This window comes from Ambystoma mexicanum, chromosome 3q, assembly GCF_040938575.1.
Source record: "Ambystoma mexicanum isolate Mex_15411 chromosome 3q, UKY_AmexF1_1, whole genome shotgun sequence".
Taxonomy (NCBI): Eukaryota; Metazoa; Chordata; class Amphibia; order Caudata; family Ambystomatidae; genus Ambystoma; species Ambystoma mexicanum.
In genome coordinates this window covers 381212061-381233474 of record NC_090926.1, presented here as the reverse complement: position 1 = coordinate 381233474, position 21414 = coordinate 381212061, and the positions used below count along the sequence as shown (strand labels likewise).

The following is a 21414-nucleotide window of genomic DNA, read 5'->3' as shown; positions in this document are numbered from 1 at the left end:
GGATAATGCAGATGCGTCACAATTGGAGGTCTTGCAATGCTTCTTCTCAATTAGAAGTCCATCATTGCAGCAGTGTAACGTTCATGCATTAGGCATTGGTATTCAACCATTGTTACACTGCCCCCCCCCCCCAACTGCTTACATTTTCTATTAAAAGCAGTCACCATAATCCTTTTTTAAAGTGCCTCGCCTTGGACATCCTTTGGGGCCCCCTTTGGAAGCCAGCCCCACAGTTTGAAGGCCGCTGCATTATGCAGTGGAGGCAGGTCATTGCCTGAAATAGCCAACAGTAGCCGTTTTACTTTGCAGCATGCACTAAATCAAGAGTTATTGCATATGGTGATGGATGGCGATTGCACGCTTTAAAAGTACATGCCATCACACCAAGTCAGTCATATTAAATGTACTACGCAAATAATTTCAATTCCATATCATGCTTACAGTCAGAAGGCAATACAGGAGATTTATTTTCCAAATAGTAGATTTGTGAAAGACTGGACGACCGACAAACCACAGGACACAAAAGACAGATTTGTCATAACAACATTGGGATGAAGATCTATGGGGATTCAAGCAAAAGCGTGTTGGCTAAACCATGAAGTGCACTGCTAGTTAGTATACTGGGGTATAATACTGGTTAGCAGCACGAACCACAAAAATCGAATTCTGAGCAGAGTCCCCTAAACATTTTGCTGGCTTTTTTTGGTTTCTTATGCCACTTTTACTGACATCTCGCTTGAGATGGAAAACCTTTTTGGTGTGCAGCAAGGGACCGCATGTGCGCCCATCTGCCCGTTCTGCCCGTGCACCCCTCTGCATGGGACTGCCCATGCGTGCGCCCGTCTGTCCGGCTGTGCAATGATTACAAAGTCTCAAAATACAGTTATCACACAATGCACATCGGAATAATTCCTGCCACTCTTCTACCGAATTAGAAAAGGATATCAAACCATCTAGGAAAGTTATGCGACTACTGCTGATCCACAGGTGCTAGGGGGACTGGCAGCGCCGCATTTGAGCAGAATTCCCTCCTAATGAATCAAGCGCAGGCGTTTTCTTTGCACCATGAGGCGTAATATCACAATGGTAGCAGAGAAACGTTTCATTGCAGGATCTCTGAAAGATCGGGAGGAGCATTCACTTATTGCAATGATCCCATGCAGAAACAGCCAATACAGATGACCTTCACACAGCACATAATTGTCTTCCTTTTATCAACATTGGAATAACTTAGAGGTTTCTCCCCTCAGAATGTCAACTACCTTGCAGGAATGTTGCCTCCCCTCACCCCCGGGATCATTAGAATTCCAGGCTATGGATCACCCATAATCATTGAAGGCATCCTTCTTGCAACAAGGTCTATGAGATAAGCCACAAGGCTGATGGGTCTCAGAATGTTCAGCTCTACTAGCCCCATTGAGATTGCCATGGTTAGGAAACGATACAAGATTGGAGCACCAGCTTTTTCGTGGTTCAGCATCAGTAAGTGGCTTTCAATGCTTGTGGCTTAGAGAAAAGTAGATTGCAGTGGATATGTAGTTGAATGAATATCATATTCACAAGGGGGGGAAAAAGTTAAATTTAGAACCAAGACAACTGCAAGTGATGACAACAATAAAAAGGTTAATATCAGCCCACATCGGACGTAACCCTTCAAAGTTTTCTAGCAACTCCAAAAGTAAAACTGTAGCTCACAGTGACTGAGCCCTCAACTGGTCAGAGTAGCATTGAAATAATAGATCAATATGAAATGCACATTCGCATCTGGTCAAAAGAAAAAGCGCATGACTGAATTCGGCATGAATGGAAGAAAGACCTACATGGGTGATATGTAAAGTCTCCAGTTATACTCAAACCCATCATTAAGAAAGGAAAAGAACAATGTTTAGCATTTTTCTGTCATTTACTATATTTATTTAAAGCCTAGCGCCTAGGCCTTCCAAAAATGTATAATTGATGAAAGGATAAACTGACTTCTTTTGCAAGTAACGTGTTCAGAGATCCAGTACAAAGGCCTAGTTGTTCTGTGTTTATGCACCAAGAGTCAGAGCAAATAACAACAGGACGCGCTATACGAGACGCAAACCATAACAGATGATCATCCTATAATGGACTAGATAGATGTCCACACATACCTGAGCTCGGCCTCCAAGATGGTATCACCCAACCCTCCGACGTAGAGTGTTGTGATGGTCTTGTCATCAGGTGGGTCCAGGCGTGGCATTGTGGATGCTCGCTTCAGAAGTTTGTCAGCCACAGGGTCATTGATTCCATAGTATCGATCTTTAATGTTCTGATCCGCCAAGGGGTCATCTGGGTCTGTCGGCTTTTCATGTCTACAAGGCAAGCCAGAGTAAAGCATTTGAATGGAGCATGGTCACTCTTGGACTGCAAATAACTATGATTTTAGGACATATTTACAGTAAGGTTTATTTGGCTCTCTCCAACCTCTTACACACAGATAACTCTCAACACAGAAACAAAAATTAGAATGACCTCCAAGTCATACCAATGACCCCAGAAACAGATCCCTCCCACTTCTTCGACACCTAACCCATTATATCCTTCCCACCTCCACTCGAATAAGCACCACTGCTACTGCATAACTCCTTTTATTCCCAGTCACACACCCCCTCTCGTCCTGCTGCTGCTGCTCAGCCTCCTCCTCGCATGCCTTTCCAAAAATACATTTAAAACACCACACTTCCTTTTTGTAGCTTAATATCTACTCAAAAAACCCCACTGAGCTCTTGTATGCCTAACCAAAGCACCAAAATACGCCCCAGACCCTGCTTCCCATTTTATTCAACATCATGATCCGAGCAATCAACGACTGTGGAGGTGTTTTTGCCACACTCCAGGTATACACGCACTGCAAAACATATTACATGTGCTTATTAGGCTCATCACCCTCAATAAGCAAATGTGAAAGACACACTGAAAGGTTTAATAGCTCAATGGTTTAGCTTACAACACGTTTTTGAAACACTGAAAACTAATAGTACAAGATTTTAGCTTTTACAGAAAAGAAAGCCCTTGGAGAAGCCAAGGACAGTAATGCCTAAATCTAAAAGATTGTGTGGTGCACACGAAAATCAATTGTCTTGATTAACATTTCAGATTGTGCCAGAAAGAGAGTAGAGGCAAGAACACTGCTCTTGAAGGAGGTTGTGGTTTTTATTAGGCGTTAAAGCATTCTATTCAAATTGAAGCGTTTCACTACATCCATAGCTCTTAGGATGTGCAGATATTAGTTTTCTTCAGGATGGTGTGTCACCGAAAAGCCTTCAAGACCATGGCTAGGTTACAGTCAATGATCTTGTATCCAACTCAGGAAGAGGGATTTCACAAACACATTCCACAGCACACCCCGCTCTAAGTGAAGGTTCACACTACCATCAGCAGCCAGAGTTTTAACAATTTGTAAAAGTCACTTCTTTTTTCCCAGTCGTTCTTGTACACTGCAATTCTCCAAGGATGTTTGTTAATTGGGCACTTGACACGTGCACAGCCCCATTAATACTCACATTCTAAAATTCTGGGTCCTTTCGGGGAAAAGAGGTCGTCGGAGGCACTTGGACCCCAATGGCTTGGTGGGTATCACAGCCATTTAATCATCCCATTCAAATTCAAAGACTGTTGGAATTTATGTATGTGGCCAATTTTTTTTCTTTGAACATATATTTATTCTTTTCAAAAATACAAATTAACATCACATCTGAACTCACAAATTGTCATATATACACATTATTCGGCAATGAATACAGAAAGTTCCCCAATCCCCCCTGCCCCCCTTCTCACCCAATTCTCACCCATCAACATCAGTACATATAAAATTAAAATCCTGAAGTCTAGTACAATACAAATCTTCCCCAGATCCTCTCAAACAAAGGTAGTTTCTTCTCCCTTCTATATATGACTTCCTCAACGTTCCGCCAGTCCATGCATCTCTTATCCATGCATTCATTTCCACGGGTGTTTTAGACTTCCAACTTGTTAGAATTAGTTTCTTTCCAACCATCCCCCCCAGAATAACCATTTATTCTGGCTTGTAGTCAAATCTTCCAAGAGCTCATCAGATCCCAACACCAAAGTTTTAAAGTCGTAGTCAATTCTTTCATCAAGTATCTCACCACAAATCACACCAAACTGTCCAAAATCCTCTCAAACAGTACCACAGCATGTGCTCCAATGTCCCCATCTCATGAACACATGCCCAACATTCACTGTTATCAATCAACCCCCTTCTCTATAGCCTTTCAGGCGTCCAATGTTGATCTGGCGTGACCTTTTGGCTAGGTTTATTGAGCAGAGTCTGATGTTCTGGCATATATTCAACCAATTTTCAGTTGAGATTTCATACCCGATTCTACGGCTCCAATCTTCTCGCAGATGGTCATTCGCCTTATACCCAGAAACAATTTGACAAAAAACTCTGCTAGCTAAACCACCCTCTCCAGGTTTAGGATTACTGATAAAAACATCTTTGTCCAATTTGTATTCCGGCACTACTGAACCCAGTGCTTTCTCAAGTTTGCGATAGTCATTGTGAAACCTGGAATATTCCATTTATCCTGAAACCCTCTGGCCGTCAGCCACTTCCCATCCTTAAAAAGATTCTCAATCCACTTCCTCCACTCAAGAACCAATCCGGACAGAAGACAGATTTACCCACGATCTTGACACTACGATTCATCCAAATCGAACATGTATCCATTAAGGCATCCATCTTCAACAACTCCCATAATTTCCTCCACAAAACTCAAAGCTTCAGTGGATACTTTGCACTTCCTGACCCATATGCCGTCGACAAAACCGCTCTACGTGTTAGCGGACCGTTGCAGCTAGTCTCTGCATCCACCCAATCATCAGATCCATCCTTAAGGAACGATACAAAAAAGTGCGACATGAATGACCGATGGTAAGCCCTAAAATTGGGGACTCCCAGTCCCCCTTTCTCTAGTGGAAGTTGCAATTTCCACAACTTCAATCTGGGCAATTTATGGTCCCAAACTAACTCTTGTATCAATCGGTCTAGTTCCTTCGAATATTTGGGATTAACAGTCAGTGGGAGCATGCTCAGCACATAATTAATCCTCGGGGTCGCGGTCATCTTCAAAGCATTGACCTTCCTCCACAACGAAAGATTCAACAATTCCCATATCTCCGAGTCAACCTTAAGATCAGAACAAATTTTCCTCAAGTTCTCACTTACATAGTCCACAATATTGGGTGTCAACCAGACCCCCAGATACCTCATTCTTTCTGCACACCACTTGAAACCATAAGAATTCACAAGATGTTGATTGCAGGATATCGTTAGCGGTAACACCTCGGACTTAGACCAATTTACTTTGTAGTCTGACAATTGGTAAAACTCTGTCAGAATCTCTAGAAGCGCAGGTAATGACTCTCCCAAATTCCTCAGTACAAGAAGCAGGTCATCAGCATACAACCACAATCGTTGCACCAAGCCCCAGCATGTCACATCTAACAATCTACCATCTTGCCTCAAGGGCTCTATAGCAATAACAAACAGAGGGGAGAGCGGGTAGCCCTGCCTCCTGCCCCTTTTCAGCATGAAAGTTCCTGACGGCAAACAATTTGTTTTGATATGTGCAGTTGGATTGGCATACAGCAATTTGACCCAAGACACAAACCTCTCCCCAAATCCCATCTTTCGAAGCACCAAAAACAGATAATCCCAATTCACCCTATCGAATGCTTTTTCTGCGTCAAGCGAAAGCACCGCAATGCCCTCGGGAGAGTCTCTTGCCTTAGATATGGTTTGGATCAAATTACTGATATTGCTTGAAGTCCTCCTGTCTTTAACAAAACCTGATGGATTCCAGTGAATTAACTTAGGAAGCAGATTATCCACTCTCATGGCCAACACTTTGGCCAGTATTTTATTGTCGGTATTGATTAAGCTAATTGGCCTTGAGCTTGACGGCAGAGTCATCTTTACCCTTCTTTAAGAAAACAGAAATCGTTGCATGTCTGGTAGTGGGTGGTAAAAAAGCCAGAGAGCAATGAAGCTTCAAACATATCCTTGAGCAGAATCAAAGCTGAATCAGGCAACAATCTATAAAATTCTACCGGGAGCCCATCCGGTCCCGGCGACTTGTTGGAATTCAGCTTACCAATTGCACTTTTGATCTCCTCTACTATGTCCCCCGCAAGCTTCAATCTGACTTAATTCAGGAATCTTTAGACCCCGTAGAAAATGTACACCATCTCAATGAACGCCCTGCTCATTTTGATAGAGTTTGTTATAGAACCTATGAAAGATTTCATTAATTCTTACTGGATGAAAAGTGAGCAAGCCACCCTCATCTCGAATTGCAGTAATTGATCCCTCTGAGTTCCTCTTCCTTAACCTGTAAACCATCCACCGATCACACTTCTCACCCTTTTCATTATAAGTACATTTTTGATGGTACAAATTCCTTTCTGCCTGATCAGCAATCGGGGCCTTCAGGTCCTTTAACTTTTGTAAAGCTTTCAACTTTTCAGATTGTCCAGGGCTCGCCATGACTTCCGTCGATAAAGCCCAAATCTTGGGAGTCCAATTCCAAACTTTCCTTCTCTTATCTTTTCTTCTGCCCACATGAGAAACCTATAAGAATCCCTCGTATGTTGCATTTGAACGCTTTCCACACTGTTTGTGCTCGCACATCCCCATTGCAATTCTCCTTCATGAAAAAATCTATTTCCGCAGCGAGTTTCTCTACCAAGCCTTCATCATACAGAAGCGAAGTATTCATTTTCCCAACTATAACTCCTGTGCATCACAAAATCTAAGTTCAATTGCATCAGGACATGCGCATGATCAGACAAGAGAATGCTACCAATCTTACTCGATCTATAATTTTCAGCCATCTTCCCAGACGTCAACAGCATGTCAACCCTAGAATAAGCTGCATGCGCCCCAGAGTAGAAACTATACTCTCTAGCAGTTGGATGCTCTAGCCTCCAATTGTGTTTCAAATTGTGTTCCATTAGCAAGGCACTCCGAGACAAATAGTTATCTTTTCCCCCTCAGCCTACAGTTACTTATAGCCAATCTTTCATCCAACACCACATTTAAGTCCCCTCCCAGAACAATGTATTTGAAGCCCAAGTCCTGTATGGTTTGTGCTACTTTTCTAAAGAAAGCTCCATTATCAACTGATGGTGCATAGATCTTGCACAAAATGACTCTAGTTCCCTGTATATTAACCAGTAGAGCAACTATCCGACCCTCCTGGTCCGATTTCACTTTTAAAAATTGTAGTGCAGCATTTTGACTTATTAAGATCGCCACACCTCTGGATTTCGAATTATAAGAGGAACCATACACCTTTCCAACCTAACCCTTTCCTAGTTTTTCAAGATCCCCATTTACAAGATGCGTCTCCTGCAATAGGCATGCATCACTCTTCAAGTCATAAAAGTAACTCAAAATCCCCTTTCTTTTAATGAGATTGTTCAAACCATTCACATTCCACGTGACAACACTCAAATCATTCATTCTTATATTTGCCCAATTTAGGTCCTACACACCAAAGGCAACACATCCAAAATTCGGTACTAGACTCAAAATAAAATATGTACAAACAAAACAAACCCCAAAACACTCCCTCTGAAGTAGAAGCAGAACAACAGCAACAGCTGCCGAACCTGAAACAAACAATACATAGTAAAAGGTCCTATGTCCTAGGCACCTCTCCCAAAATAACTTGAACTCAAAGAATTAAATCTGAAATCAGCCCACACCCATCTCCCCCCCTTCCCCCCCCCCCTGGCACAATAGTCATCCTGACTCCTCCGATGTACAGATGAACCACCCCAATTCTATAATTCCAGACCACATGCATATCTGAAACAACATCCATTCTAGTCAAAGTCTGAACACAGTCAATTAGTGCCCAATATATCCCAATCTAATATCTGGAACCGAGCCAACCCAGCATCAACCTAAATCACACCTAGTAAGTACCTCTCAAATGTATAAATCACTCCCTCCACGAGCTATTCAACCGGAAACCACTAATTCTACCTGAATTACATGCCTTTTCAACAAAATGAATTTTTGAATTGGCTAATGTATCACTCACACCTCCTACAATAGTTAACATTTTAATGTTAAAATGTGTTGAGAAATGAAACTTTCACCAAGGTCAGTGTTCACTATGAATTTAGCAGTGACTCAAGTTTAGAACACTTCCATCACAGTATTTTTTAAAATAATGCTGCCCATTCTTACGTTCCCAAAATGCGCTTTGATTTCATGCAAATTATACAGGAACGCTCAATGCCTTGTGCTGGGGATGCAAACACAGGAATGCCACATTACGGTACATGACGTGGGGGTGCAACCATGTCAGCAGATTTTGAAGGTGGATGTTACGGACAGTCTGAACAATATTTTGCGGTTGGACTGGACTACACTTGTGAAACTTTAATTCTAGTAGTGTAAACACAATTGGAGGACTTGTCACATACACAGAAATGCTGGCATTTTAGAGCAGCGATGTCAGGGGAAAAGCAGATTTTAAAAAGCTGGAAAGATGTTAAATCCCCAACAAAGGCTGAGTGGATACAAGAGTTGAGCAGGATCACTGGTAGAGTGTGTTGAGGAAAAGGAAGAATCCAAAACTATTTGAAGCGATCTGGTCTGATCAAGAACAAGCAACACATAATTTAAGTATCTTAAGGAGGATTGGGGGTAAAAGACGGGTTTGTATTCCGTATTGACGCCATTAGATGTACATAATTATCTTTTTTATATTGTCATTTCAATCGTGACTAAACGGGGGGAAAAAAAATAAAATAACTCAATGCTTCCATTTGTTCCCTTCCCTGGTCTCAGATATTTCTAAACAGTTTACTAGGGTAGAAGCAGACTGTTCATCTTGAAAATACAACCTGTTATCAGAAGATAATTTTTTGTCTTATATAATTCTCAGCGTTCTCCAGTCTTCTAGTTCTTCAAAATGACTGAGTCTCGTGTATTCTGTGGCGCTTGTTTTGAAGTATTTTCCTTCCAGTAGTTCCTCACACTCTGACATATGTTCTTCCCAGTCTCTTGGTTCGGGCGTTCATGAATTATGTTTGCCTCGATTCCCTTCTGGCTTTTTTTGCCAAGGTTTCTCTGTCAGAGACCATTTGTCCTTTTATCTTGTTCACTGGCAAGCTTGATCTTGTATTTCTCGTTGTGTTTGTGGGTTGTACTTTCTCCAGTCTTCAAAACTGCAGACATAGGGGTTTTGCCCTTCCTACCAGGGTCTTAATCGCCAGTTTCTGTCGGTTCCCCCACCTGGGTTCATTAAATCACTTTTATACATAGGTCACATCCTTGTAAACTACTTTCTTTGATGCCATCTTCCCCACAAGACTGGGATGAGTCTCTCAAGTGACACTAGTCTTCCCCAACAGGGCCATTTGCTTCCTGGGGGTTTTATAGTTCCACTCATTATATTTTATATTTTCGGTCTGTCCTTAGGACTTGGACACGTTTTTTCTGCTACCTCATCCTCAGGACTGGGACGAGTTTCTTCATGCACATAACGATTCTCCAGCAGCTTCCTGTCATTCCAGATTCCCCCAGTACCTTGCGTTGTGTGGGAAAGGGTTGCAGGGCTCAGTTCACACTCGGGTACTGATTTTCATTCTCTTCTCGCTAATTGGGTTCCTGTTCTCTGTTCCTCGTTGGGTGCCTGCCTTCCACAAACGCTGGTGATCGGATGCCGTTCAGGCTTCCAGTCTCGGCACTGTCCCTCGAGTGTCATGCCCATCAGTCTGCAAGCGTGTGGTCACACCACTACCAGGTACTACTTCTGTTCCTTCTCGTACCTCTTCCTTTGTGGTTGCATACGCTGGGCCTCTGTGGTCTCCCGCTGTGTTTCGCTCTTCAAAAGTCGCTGGGATCACAACCTGGCTTGACTCCACCTCCACACAGCTTGATTAGGTCATGGGGCTTCCCCTGCATATAATTCTCTCCTTCTCTAGTTCTGCGCCGTCGCAGTTGAATACACATCTCTAAAAGAGACATCATCCCTTTTTCTTCCACATGCTTCTTTTCACATTGGCTTCAGTCAAACAAAGTTGTCAATACTCTTCATAGAAGAGATATAGATATAAATATAGATATATAGCTATGGTAGTTGTATTGGAGAGTTCTTGACAGGAACTGGGGTCCTTGCCCGGGGGAGTCTCTCCCAGAGAGGTCCCACTTGCCTCGAACCCTAGGGATGGTCTTGCGGATGATATCACCTCCCCAGCCTCACAGGGGGAAGTCTCCCCGTTGGGGAGAAGGACGAATACCTGCGACTTTTCACAATGCGAACCACCATTTAGGTTGCTGAACCTGCGCATGTTGCACAAAAACTAACACTAAAGTAATAGAAAACAACCCTGCAACTTCTTGTGGTACAGTCCAAGGTCAGTTGGTGAGAGGAGGGGGGGGCAAGAAGGCCCCCCGCAATGGTATAAGGGGGTTGAAAGAGCAGGCCCACAGAAGAGGACAAAAGAGCAGGCCCACAGAAGAGGACAAAAGAGCAGGCCCACAGAAGAGGACAAAAGAGCAGGCCCACAGAAGAGGACAAAAGAGCAGGCCCACAGAAGAGAACGCAAGAGCACAGAGACACTATGCAGAGATAGAGGATGAAATGCATGAAACACCAGGCAGGATTACTTCATTTTATTTTCAGAGGGTTATTTATTTAATACTTTAGAGCACTGCCAGGGTATTTCACCAATGGTCAAGTGGAAAACAGTAGAATTAGAGAGGGCAAAGGTGACGAGGCAAAATAATGCGATGCTATTTTGGTTGATGCAAAGCGCTTTACACAGCCATCAGTTATCTCTCAGCATTGAAGGTGAAGAGCAGAGGGTGGGTGGTACAGTCAGCACAACACATCTACCTATAAAAGCCTTGGAGCACTATGGAAAGAACGAGTAATATTGCAAAAGAGAAGCCAAAAGGGAGGGCTAGTAAGTAGCCCTGTGTTAAGAATGGGGTAGCAGCACAGAGACGCAGTGAATTAGCTGTACACTGCAGATATTGAGAGTTGCAGTGATACTATATGCAAGCATGTTCGTCTCAACTCAACTTACCACGCCACCGAGCCAGATGTAAACCTACTTATACGAGCACCCACGTCTGTCCACCAACCATACAGACACTGATCTGAAATGCACCTACCTGTATGGACACTCCTCTCCTCGCTTGCATTCGCCCTTTACCCAAAAGGAGCAGATGTGTGGTCTGTTACGTTTATAGTATGGGGTGGTGCGGGCCAGCTTCAGGAGCATGTCACTAGTGGTGGTCGACTTTCCTCCAAGGCCTCCTATAGGCCTCGTCCCATCAGAGTTCAGAATCTGCACATGACAAAATGAGAAATCAAAGTCACAAAAACAATAAAACAGATGGAAAGCTAGGAATCAGTAGCTCACCCTCTGCCAAGCTGTACCAACTAGATTTTACAAAGGTAGAAAAATAGAATGCAATACTTTGCTCAAGCTAAGAATGGCCATAGCCAGCACACAGCCCACCACAAAAAGCTTTACGAGAAGTGACATCGCTGATATTGTACCTCACGCTCCATGTTCTGTGTGTAATACTCTTTATTCACATCCGATTTGGGCATATCATCTTTAAAGGAGATGCCAGCATCACGGACTTGAATGGGTAAACCTACAGTTAAGGAGAAATCAAAGAATATAATTAGAGTCAAATACACATTTTCTGACAGCATTTAATACTCATAAAAAGCCATTGGAGGGTAGAAAAGATTATTGTAGTCATGTTTAGGCCCTTTCATTAGTGTTGCTATAAACTAACTGAAAGAAGTAGGAGTAGCCAGAATAGAGAACTTCAACAGACCAGGGTGGCAAACTTTCTCTGCCGTTATCTTGACTGGTCTTCCCCTAAATTGTCCTCAGGTGTGGGGCTTTAACTCCAAAAGAGTGTTGTCAGAGATATGGTCTTGTATATATATGAGCCAATGTGGGTGTCTTAGACCTACAGACTTTCTTCTGCAAGACACGGTTTCCCAAGTGTGATCTCGCAATACACAAAGGGGATGCAGTAGCTTCTCCTCGGAGGAGGGGTGCACTGAGCGAGTCTCCCAAGAGGTGTGGACCTCCCTACAGAGGAGGGAGAAAAGGAAGTTCCTAGTCTGGTAAAGTCATCGTATAAGGGAAGACTAGTTTTGAACCTTCGTTGCTCAAGCATGCAGTACTGCTGATCCAGTCAAGGCACTCAAAAAAGTGGATACTTACAAGCCCAGCACAATCACAAAGCCATAGAGATAACACATGATGCATTTAATGCCCATGTGACTGCCTTAACCCAAAGATCTGAAAAGTGCCAACTCATACTCGGCATGTGTTAGGTTTTTCAGGACTACTATGGGTGTAGGATTCTAAGATGCCAACTTTAGTGGACCTGCAAACGTTTACCACAAAGGTCAAACGAAACCGTCACTTGGTAGCAAGGCTGAGCAGTAAGGCTTGGACTTAACAAATCTGGTATTTGGTGTAAAGTACAGTTAACATACACAAACGCTTGTCATTCAATATGTTGTCCACACAGGTAAGTCTGCACCCATCTAATACCAAACATGCAGTAAGCTAGAATAATACAAGCAAGAAACAAACCCACACAAAGGTGTCCAATACGACACCACATTTTAGAATGCTCGTAAAGGTAAATACTGTTACAATGCCCTAGAATGGGTGGAAAATATGCTATAAACTTATCACAGACCTTAAAATAGTATACGCACCAGTCCACAGTACCTAAAATTAAGGATGAACGTTCAATTGGGCCAAGGGTAAATAACCAGTTTCTGGCTACTTTGTTTTGTGCCCTTCCTCAGTTCTGTGCAGTGCCCAAAACCTCCCTGAGCGCTGCACTGCCACCACTGCTCTCTCAAACCTTCCGTGCTGTATCGGTATGTCCCGGCCTTCCCAGTACTCTTCTCTCGCATCCCGGATTACCCTGCCCTTTGTGTACTTTCTTTACACTAGAAGGCCCTTTGGGACTTTGTTCTGTTCCGTCTTCCCATCTGAATCTCCTTGTGCCCTCAGTTTGCTTTTCCCTCCAATTATTGAGCCTTCAAAATACGCATTCCTCTAAAGCCTTCACTCTGCTGGCACTTTTCAGATCCTTTGCACTTGTTCTTTGCTCTGACTTCACTTTGCGAACACATTCATCCTTCCCTGTGTCCTGCCTCCACATTTGGATTCCTTTGGGTCTACCTCAGATCTGCTTTCTAGTAGGTGTTCCTTTGGGCCTCCTTTTACTGTGCCTTTACACCAGAGATTTATCGGACCCTCCATCTCGTTGTCATGTTTGGTAAAAATGATTCCTTTTGTTTCAATTAAGACTTTCGCTATCTTCCGCTCACTCCCTTTTTTGCCTTATAAAATTATATTTGCAATTATGCTTTGACACAGCACAGAGGTTTGTTTGAAATAAGTCCCTTTTCTGTTTTATGGTATCATGCTGTTCGGGAACATTAACATACTTCCTGACTGTTTTGAGACTCTGACCTGATTTTTCGGAGTGACTTCCATTTTTACTGCACTCCTTTGCTTAACTCATTTAGTTTTGGGACATTGATTACGCTTAAGATTATCTCTGCAGAGGGCCTTGTCCCACATTTAAGCCGGTGGTTTGGCACAACTACATCCCTTTATGGACAGTATGAAGGTTGACAGAGTTTACCCTGTTCCATATATAAAGCCAAGATGGAATGGTGCCAGTGGTACTTTTATTTATTTTACCGATCAATAATGTACTCAAAAAGCCTGCCCATGTTGTCTAGAATCCTCCTTTCTAACTCACTGTTGTGGTGAGGCAGAGCAGTGACAAGCAGGACACTGGCATTTGATGGTTGAACGCAAATGGGTTGTAGGGAAAGAAAGAAATATAGTCGAAAAGTAAATAGTGCACAGGGCAAAGTAGCGCAGTGGGTTTTTCAAGAATGTGCCTAAAGCCTTAGTTGGTTCCGATTCCAAAACAGAACATTGGTAACCTTCTCATACAAGTCCTAGTCTCTCAGTGAGCCCCCCTAGTCTACAAAGCAAAGACTCAGAATGAGTGGCCAACGTAAAGTTCCAATAAAGTCGTTTAGCCTCTTGGCTACCCTGCTCTATTAGGACAAATGTTCCAAGGATTTGTCCCAAAGAAAAATTTCACATAGCTATTCTTCAAAAGTCCAACCTTATTCCCACACAGCAAAAAAGAATGGAGATTTTCTTGCAACATCCAGTCTGGTCCCAGTCTGGTCCTTCTTCGGCCTCTCCGCTTTGACCTTGCACCTCAAGGCCTTTACCATGCGTTTAGCTTCATGATTTGCTAGCGGCCAGGCTTTTCCCCAGCTTAGCAACACTCACTTATAGGCTTTCCCAGCCCTTGGCCTTTTCAGAGTTTTACTGCAGGTCTCTCATTGAACGTTGGTTTCTAGGGATGCACAACCTGTCCCTGCTAGACCTTGGGTTTCTCTGTATTTCTAACAGGTCCCTCCTGGACCTTGCTTTTTCAGGGATTAGTGGCTATTTCTACCACTCCCATCATGCAGGGTCATTTTCAGACATCCAAAGTTCTTGCCTACCTACCACGGGTCTTGTTCCTTCACTCCCCTTTCCCATGGGTCACTGGTGGAAAGTGTCAGGTTCTAGCTCTGCAGCACCCCTAAGAATTTGAGGTGCTTTTGTATGCCTTTGGTCAGCCTTTCTTTCCAGGGACTTGCCGCTCTTCCTCTCCTTTCTGCCTCTCCATGCTTGCAGTGCCTGCCAGTACTTTCTCTTCTGCAATCTCCGCTTGCTTCAAGGGATCCTGAGCACATATGTCTGCTTCCTTCTGGGCTAAGACACTGAATGAACTTTCCTAGCTCCTTTAATACCCGTTAGTCTGGAGTATTTTCTAAGACGGACTCTGGGTGGTTACTCACATACTCTTTTATTCCCACTCAGGATTAGATTATCCTGCCAATTATTTTGAATTTCCTTTGGTTACATGCTTTAGTCTAGTTCGGGATTGGTTTATTATGCAATTGCTTAAGTTTATTTAGGAACCGCAAGGTTTCAGAAGAGCTTGCAGCATGCAGCGCCATCTTGACATTGTTCTCATTGTATTTATAGAGTATAGTATAGCTCAGGTGCAACACATTTGTCGTGGAGCAACACCACGCAAAGAAACAGAAGTTTCCCGGTCACGTGCTTAGAGACTGGTCTGCGGTAATTAGCAGGCCAAAATATACTGATTAATAGGAGGCCTGTGGCACTCTGCGGTCTAGTGCTGTTTATGCCACTGCCTGGTCACCTGATTGCATGGTTGGTGAGCGTTCCTCTGCCTGCTATTGTTTGGCTAAGTCAACTCGATGGTGTTTGCAAAGACTGCAGGCATGTAAGCAGACTGTTGCATGCTCTGTATTCCATGGACTAGTCCGTTTCCTTGGGGTGCCTTCTGGTAGATGTAATTCCTCTGTACAAAATTGAGCAGGGGTGCAAGCTACTGTGTCTTTGTGGGGACAGTGAACCGGCTGGATCCCTACTCATCCGATCGTCCGATTATGCAAGTCCTATATGGCTCGCTTTCCACACATGCTCAGATGGGGAGCTCGAGAAATTCACCACATTGTCCTTTTGGCTGTCTTCCTCCCAGTCCGAGGCAGAATGTGGTCAAATATGAACATCCTCTTAATGGGCACTGACCAGCGCTCAGGAAGCAGACTTCATATGCATTTATTTTATTGTATTTATTTTATTTATTTAGCATTTGTTAGGCACCTATACAACAGAATGGTGTTTCCAGGTGCCACAAGGCAAAGCGGGGAGGGAGCAGGGGAACAAATAACATTGGCAAAAACAGTAAATATAAAATGGTGGTCCTACTAGGCCTTGTGACATTCGGTTGAGCAAGTACAGTGAAGAGAAATGCAGGAGATAGGTGATGGGTGTGGTGAGCAAGGAATGGATGTGCTGGTGGGTGGCTGGGAGGGAAGTGCCAAGGGAGGAGGCCTCAGACTAAGTGCTAGGGCATACAAATCCCAAGGGTAGGATTGACCATCCGCCATTCAGGGGGCCTGCAGGGGGCAGTGCTGGGGACCAGGGGGGTGCTGGTGCCTACTGGGTAGAGGGCTTAGTATCCTGTGCGATTTGTGAGTACCAGGCCACCAGTCTCCGCGGCAGTGGGGTGATTAGCAAGGAAGGGAAAGAGGTAGAGAGAAAAGCAGAGGTTTGAGAAGTTTCGGGAACTTAAGTCGGTCCGGCTCAAGTCTGAGCACCAGCCAAAGAGAGACCTGCCCCCCAACTCTCTGCTTGACAAAGCGTTTGACAAGCAAAGAGTTGGAGTAAGAGGAGCGCAGGGCTCTAGCAGGGGAGTATTTAGGGAGGGAAAGTTTGGAATAGCATGGTCCCAGGCCCCAGAAAGCCTTGTGGACGATACAGAGGGTCTTGTATTTGATTCTTGCGGCCATTGGAGAGATTCTAGGGCTGGAGAGATACAGACTCTGGGCTTGAGGCCAAGGATAAGACCTGCAGCCCTGTTCGGCATTAGCTGAAGGGGGCAAAGGGAGGAAAGGGGGAGATTGAGGAAGAGGCTGTTGCAATAGTCCAGCGTAGAGAGTACCAACGCCCTGGAGTTATTGAGCTTCTGGGGGTAGGTGAGGAAAGGGAGAATGCCTCCAAAGAGGTGAAGCTGGAAGTGGGACTTCCTGGCAAGGTCCAAGATGTGAGGGGTGAAGGAGAGAGCGGAGTCGAAGATGACCAAGGTTTTTGGGCTCACAGGATGGTGAGGGTAGAGGGCCCAGGGAGGGTGGCCAGAGGGTAGGTGGAAAACAGGGCGCAGGTGTCCCAATGAGAAGGATCTCAGTCTTGCTGGCATTAAGACAGAGATCGTTAGCTGCACACCATGCCTGGATGGTGATCAGACAATCAGGGATGAGAGAGGAGGAAGAGGAGGAAGTAGAGGGAAGTTTGAAGGAAACCTATGAGTCATCAGCATAGCACTGGAAATTAGGCGAGGTTAAGGAGATCAGGTGAGCAAAATGGGTGAGATAGATATTGAAGAGCCACAGCGATAGGATAGAGCCCTGGGGGACACCACAGGTAGAAAGTGTGGTGGTGGAGTAGGAGAAAGGGCCCAGTTGCGACTGGGAAGGGCGGTTAGTGAGGAAAGAGGTCAGCCAATCCAGTGCCCAGTCCATGATGCCCAGGGTTTCACTGAGTCGTTTTATGAGGATAGAGCATGAGCATGAAACTGGTTTGCTCGGGGTATGGGGTTGCAGACTGCCCCAGTATGCATCTCAAACTTTGTGTGAAGTCATGACTGTACCTGTGCACGATTGGACAGCCTCCCAGAATTAGAATGTTGCAGTTTACCTGATTTTTGGGCTGCGGTTCCCCCAACACAACATTTCATATATCTGCAGAGGAACCAGAGGCATTCTAAAGTCAACTTAATGGAGCCAGGAATGCAAAGCATGAGAAGCTGCAGAAGGACACAGGAAGACTGCTACTATGACAATAATTGCCCAAGCCATTTACAGCAAGGCAAAGCTCTCCTCTTGTTGACAGTGGAGACCATTCACTGTGCCTCCCTCTTTTCAACTGTTTCGCCTAACCAGTGACCAGTCTTCATCGCTGAGGTTCTCCTGTGGTTGGCATCCACCATCGGTAGGCGACAAGCCTGCGATTGCCTGGATCTCGCTGGGCCTGGTGCTGGGAAACCTGAAGTGCTCTTCCAAAGCAGCCCCTGGACACTGCTGCTCTCTTACAAGAAGAGAAGCCTTGCTGGAGCCAGTACTGCGGTCGTTTGACTGTGCTTTCAGGCCCTGTATGAGGTAACTTCATCTGCTCATCATGTATGTGGCTTCCTTTGGGTCCTGCAAAGTCATGGGATTAAGCGGAAGTACTTAATCTTTTCCATCCTGAGTCCAGCCTGGTGATCTGAGGGACAGTTAGTTTGCTGACCGAGACTTGAATTGATGAACCAAGCTGGGAAAGTTGTCAAACTAACACTCTGCACCCTCAAACCCTGGAACGCCACTAGCAAAACCTTGGGTGGGAGCAGATCTCCCTAATGCCCCTGACTTACCTGGAGTCGTTTGTCCGGATCGGGGTTCAAGGTCTAGTTTGCATAACCCTTGTTCCAAATCACAGTTTGGTGTAAAATCCTACCCTTGCCTCGCCTAGAGTGGTAAAAACTGGGCATACCTCCTTTTTGGGGACCCCTAGACATCGCGGATTGGTGGCTCTCCCCTCCCTTCATGAGAAACATATTTGTTGTTAGTGCTTTGGTCAGTGTCACATTCCATAGAATATCAACCACACTGTATCCATTGCTTCCTATGGGGGAACTTGAGAGAGCAAGGGTGGCAGTGCAGAGCTCAGGGAGGGTTTGAGTGTCACTCGGAACTGAGGGCCCAAATCATCCCCAATGTAAAGGCAGAGGACTGTGTGCCTGTAGGATGCCCAATGAGAGGGCAGAGAACAGGCAGCGTAAGAGTGCTACAAAATGTGAGGACAGAGCAAATGAAGGTTCCAATTGGGGGCAGAAAACAAGGTTGGCCATCTCCAATGTGAGTGCAGAGGAAAGGGTGGGCCTCACACTAAATCTGAATGCGAGGCAAAGCACACAAAGAGATGCATTCTGTCAGAGCAGAACACACAGGACAGAAAAACAGACAGGCCAGCATGTACCGTACTCCAGGTCCAGCAAGCAAGTCTGACACACATTCTTCAGCTTGCTGCAAGTTTGGCACACCTCGGTCTTCTTGAAGCGCATACGCACCCCAGGACACCAACGAAAGACTGTAAATGGACGAGCACAGATCTGTAGGGGAAGCACATTCCAACGGTTACATATGTAAGCTTCAACCACCAACTTCAAGGACTGAAATTGGAGAGACATGGAGAGGATGCATGTGCACGTACATCTCCAAAGCAAGAAGACAAGGATCACCCTTGTGTCACACAAGAAAATATATGTATATTCACAACCCAAGTGACATTCACTGCAACAGTGACTCCAGCTAAGTAGAGTATCCTGGTGTCCAGGCAAAGTTTCGAAAAAATAGTTGAATGGCAAAAGTTCCGACAGTTTCGAAAAAAAAGTGTTCAATGCATTTTTTTGATATTAAAGGGTTTATTTAAATTTCGTATGGCAAAATAAGTGTTTTTAATAAAGAAAACAGGGGTTTGGGTGGACCCCCCCATAAAAATTAAAAAATAAAATGCATTCAACACTTTTTTTTAAAAAACGTATGTCATTCGAATCTTTGTCGAAACAGTCACTACGAACTGAGTATCCTACCGTGATATTCCATACAATAAGGCAAGAATTACTAACATAGATATTGTATGTAAATATGTGCTCTGTAAAGCGCTTTGGATAAAGGCGCTTTATAAATAACACATCATTATCATTATGTAAAGTACCATCTACAATGAAATAATGTGTTACAATAAAAATATACCCAATTTTTCATATAAAATATATTTTACTCTCCTACAAATACATTCATGTGAACTTTTTTAAGGAGTTTATTAAAAACCTCTAACATAAAACAATATAGTATACAATCACAATCATGTATAATAAAATGATAGTCACATTTGATTCATATCTATTAATAGCTTCCTCCTCATACTCCATGTGTACTCATATTACATCTGAGTGCAAATATTAAAGATAACTATTACCATTTAAACGTCTTTACCAGAACTCAACAGTATTAATATAGTGAGTGTCACATACAGGCTTATTATAATAATTGGCCCCCATGGGATATGTTGTATCAAATTTTATCTTAAGATGTTTTTAGAATTTCCCAATTCGGTGAATACCAGACGCAAGCAACAATTTCTATTTTACCTAGATAGGCCTTGACTGGGGCCAGCCAACCTACCCCCTCTCCCCTCCCCTTCCCCCACTTTCCCCCTCCTCCTCGTAAATTGTTCTACACATTGTTCTAATGACTTGTTTCATGTTTGTAAATATGCTTCTCTCATTTTTGTACCCGTTATACTGTAAAGAGCTTTGGCTTCAAGTGCTATATAAATTTAATAAACATAAAACGAAAGTGCATGAATATGAAGCTATGCTTCCTATCTGGGAAAGTAGTTAAATGTTTAGGTAACAAATCAAAACTCTCAAAATATTGGAATATTCTGTGAAAGATATATAAATTAGCAAACAATATCCGTTGAACGTTTCAAATATATTTTCTAATTATAGACTTTACTTTTCCCAGGTTATCTTGTAGAATATACGATTACAACCTATATTTAAAATACCATCACATTATGAAACACAAAAAAAGGTCTTCATATAACTGATTTTGGGGGGAATAAGATAGTTTTAAACATCAATTCTTTCTTTCTACAAAGAACGATGTGGAGTACAAAAATTGTTGTCTGGACTCGAGTCGTATAATAGCAATAGGCAAAAAAAGCAAAGGCAAGTTTACTTTTTTTCATAAATTACCTTCAATATGGTTGCTCTCCCCATCCACGCCCCATGAGTGAGATTTACACACTCATGGCCATACACCAAATCTATTTTCACTTTGCGAAAAATTGATCAAAAAGTAGAATTGAGAAGTTACAATTCTTGGCCTTCATGTGTTCGATCAAAGGAATAACCTAATTTTTAACTTTTAAAAAAAAACTATTGTTTTTCCTGGAAAGAATAGTAGGTGCTGGATCACACTAACGGTTTACCGTCAATGGACCAAATAAAGTTAGAAAGCTATCACTCCAGGAAATCAAAATGGATGATTTTAAGATGTTCATTTTGAAATGATCCTTAACATAGGATTGCAGCGCAATGAAGGAGTGCTGTAGATCTACCTGGGTCACATTTTATTTTCTTTGCTACATAATTCTTTTCAATGACAACTTCTGAAAGTAAGGTGTAAAAGCGTTCTTGAAATTCTCATGTTGAACTTTGCGAAAGCGTAATTAAAACGCATAACTTGTTAACAATCAGCACCAACAGGATATTATAGTGGTCTATACCCCTCTGCAATCATATGAACAGCAAATGAGGAGGAACTACATGAAATCATTTTGTTGACCAAACACTACTAACTGGATTGATAACCGGTACGCACCCATTTTTCGTGAAAGCTGCAGGGTCCACAGCACTGCGCGTTTCTTACAAAATCTCTCACAAGTGTATTTGTCAAGGTTGAGCTAGAGGCAGGCAGCAAACTACATAGTCTAGGCAAATTCATTCACAATAAGTTTTGTCCATCTGTTCATAATTTCCTCAACTAGAAAACATGGGTAGCAGAGGAAGAACGTACCTTGCATTCCTTGCCATACTTCTCTTTGGTCTGAAATCATAAAACATTGGGTTTATGAAATGAAACAGAAGGCATCAGTTTAAACCCCACAATACACTTTCTGATACAT

At 43.4% G+C, this 21414-nt stretch overlaps 1 protein-coding gene across 1 annotated transcript in view; it reads right to left on the bottom strand.

Annotated features, from left to right (window-relative positions):
- Positions 1 to 21414, bottom strand: part of RBM22 (RNA binding motif protein 22) — a 124495-nt gene that overhangs the window by 69250 nt on the left and 33831 nt on the right. Inside the window, exons 3-7 of the mRNA XM_069654036.1 lie at positions 21306 to 21335; positions 18697 to 18829; positions 11580 to 11680; positions 11189 to 11364; positions 2136 to 2336 (exon numbers count right to left, since the gene is read on the bottom strand). Of these exons, the coding sequence (XP_069510137.1) occupies positions 2136 to 2336; positions 11189 to 11364; positions 11580 to 11680; positions 18697 to 18829; positions 21306 to 21335 (641 nt within the window). The remainder of the gene's footprint in view (positions 1 to 2135; positions 2337 to 11188; positions 11365 to 11579; positions 11681 to 18696; positions 18830 to 21305; positions 21336 to 21414) is intronic.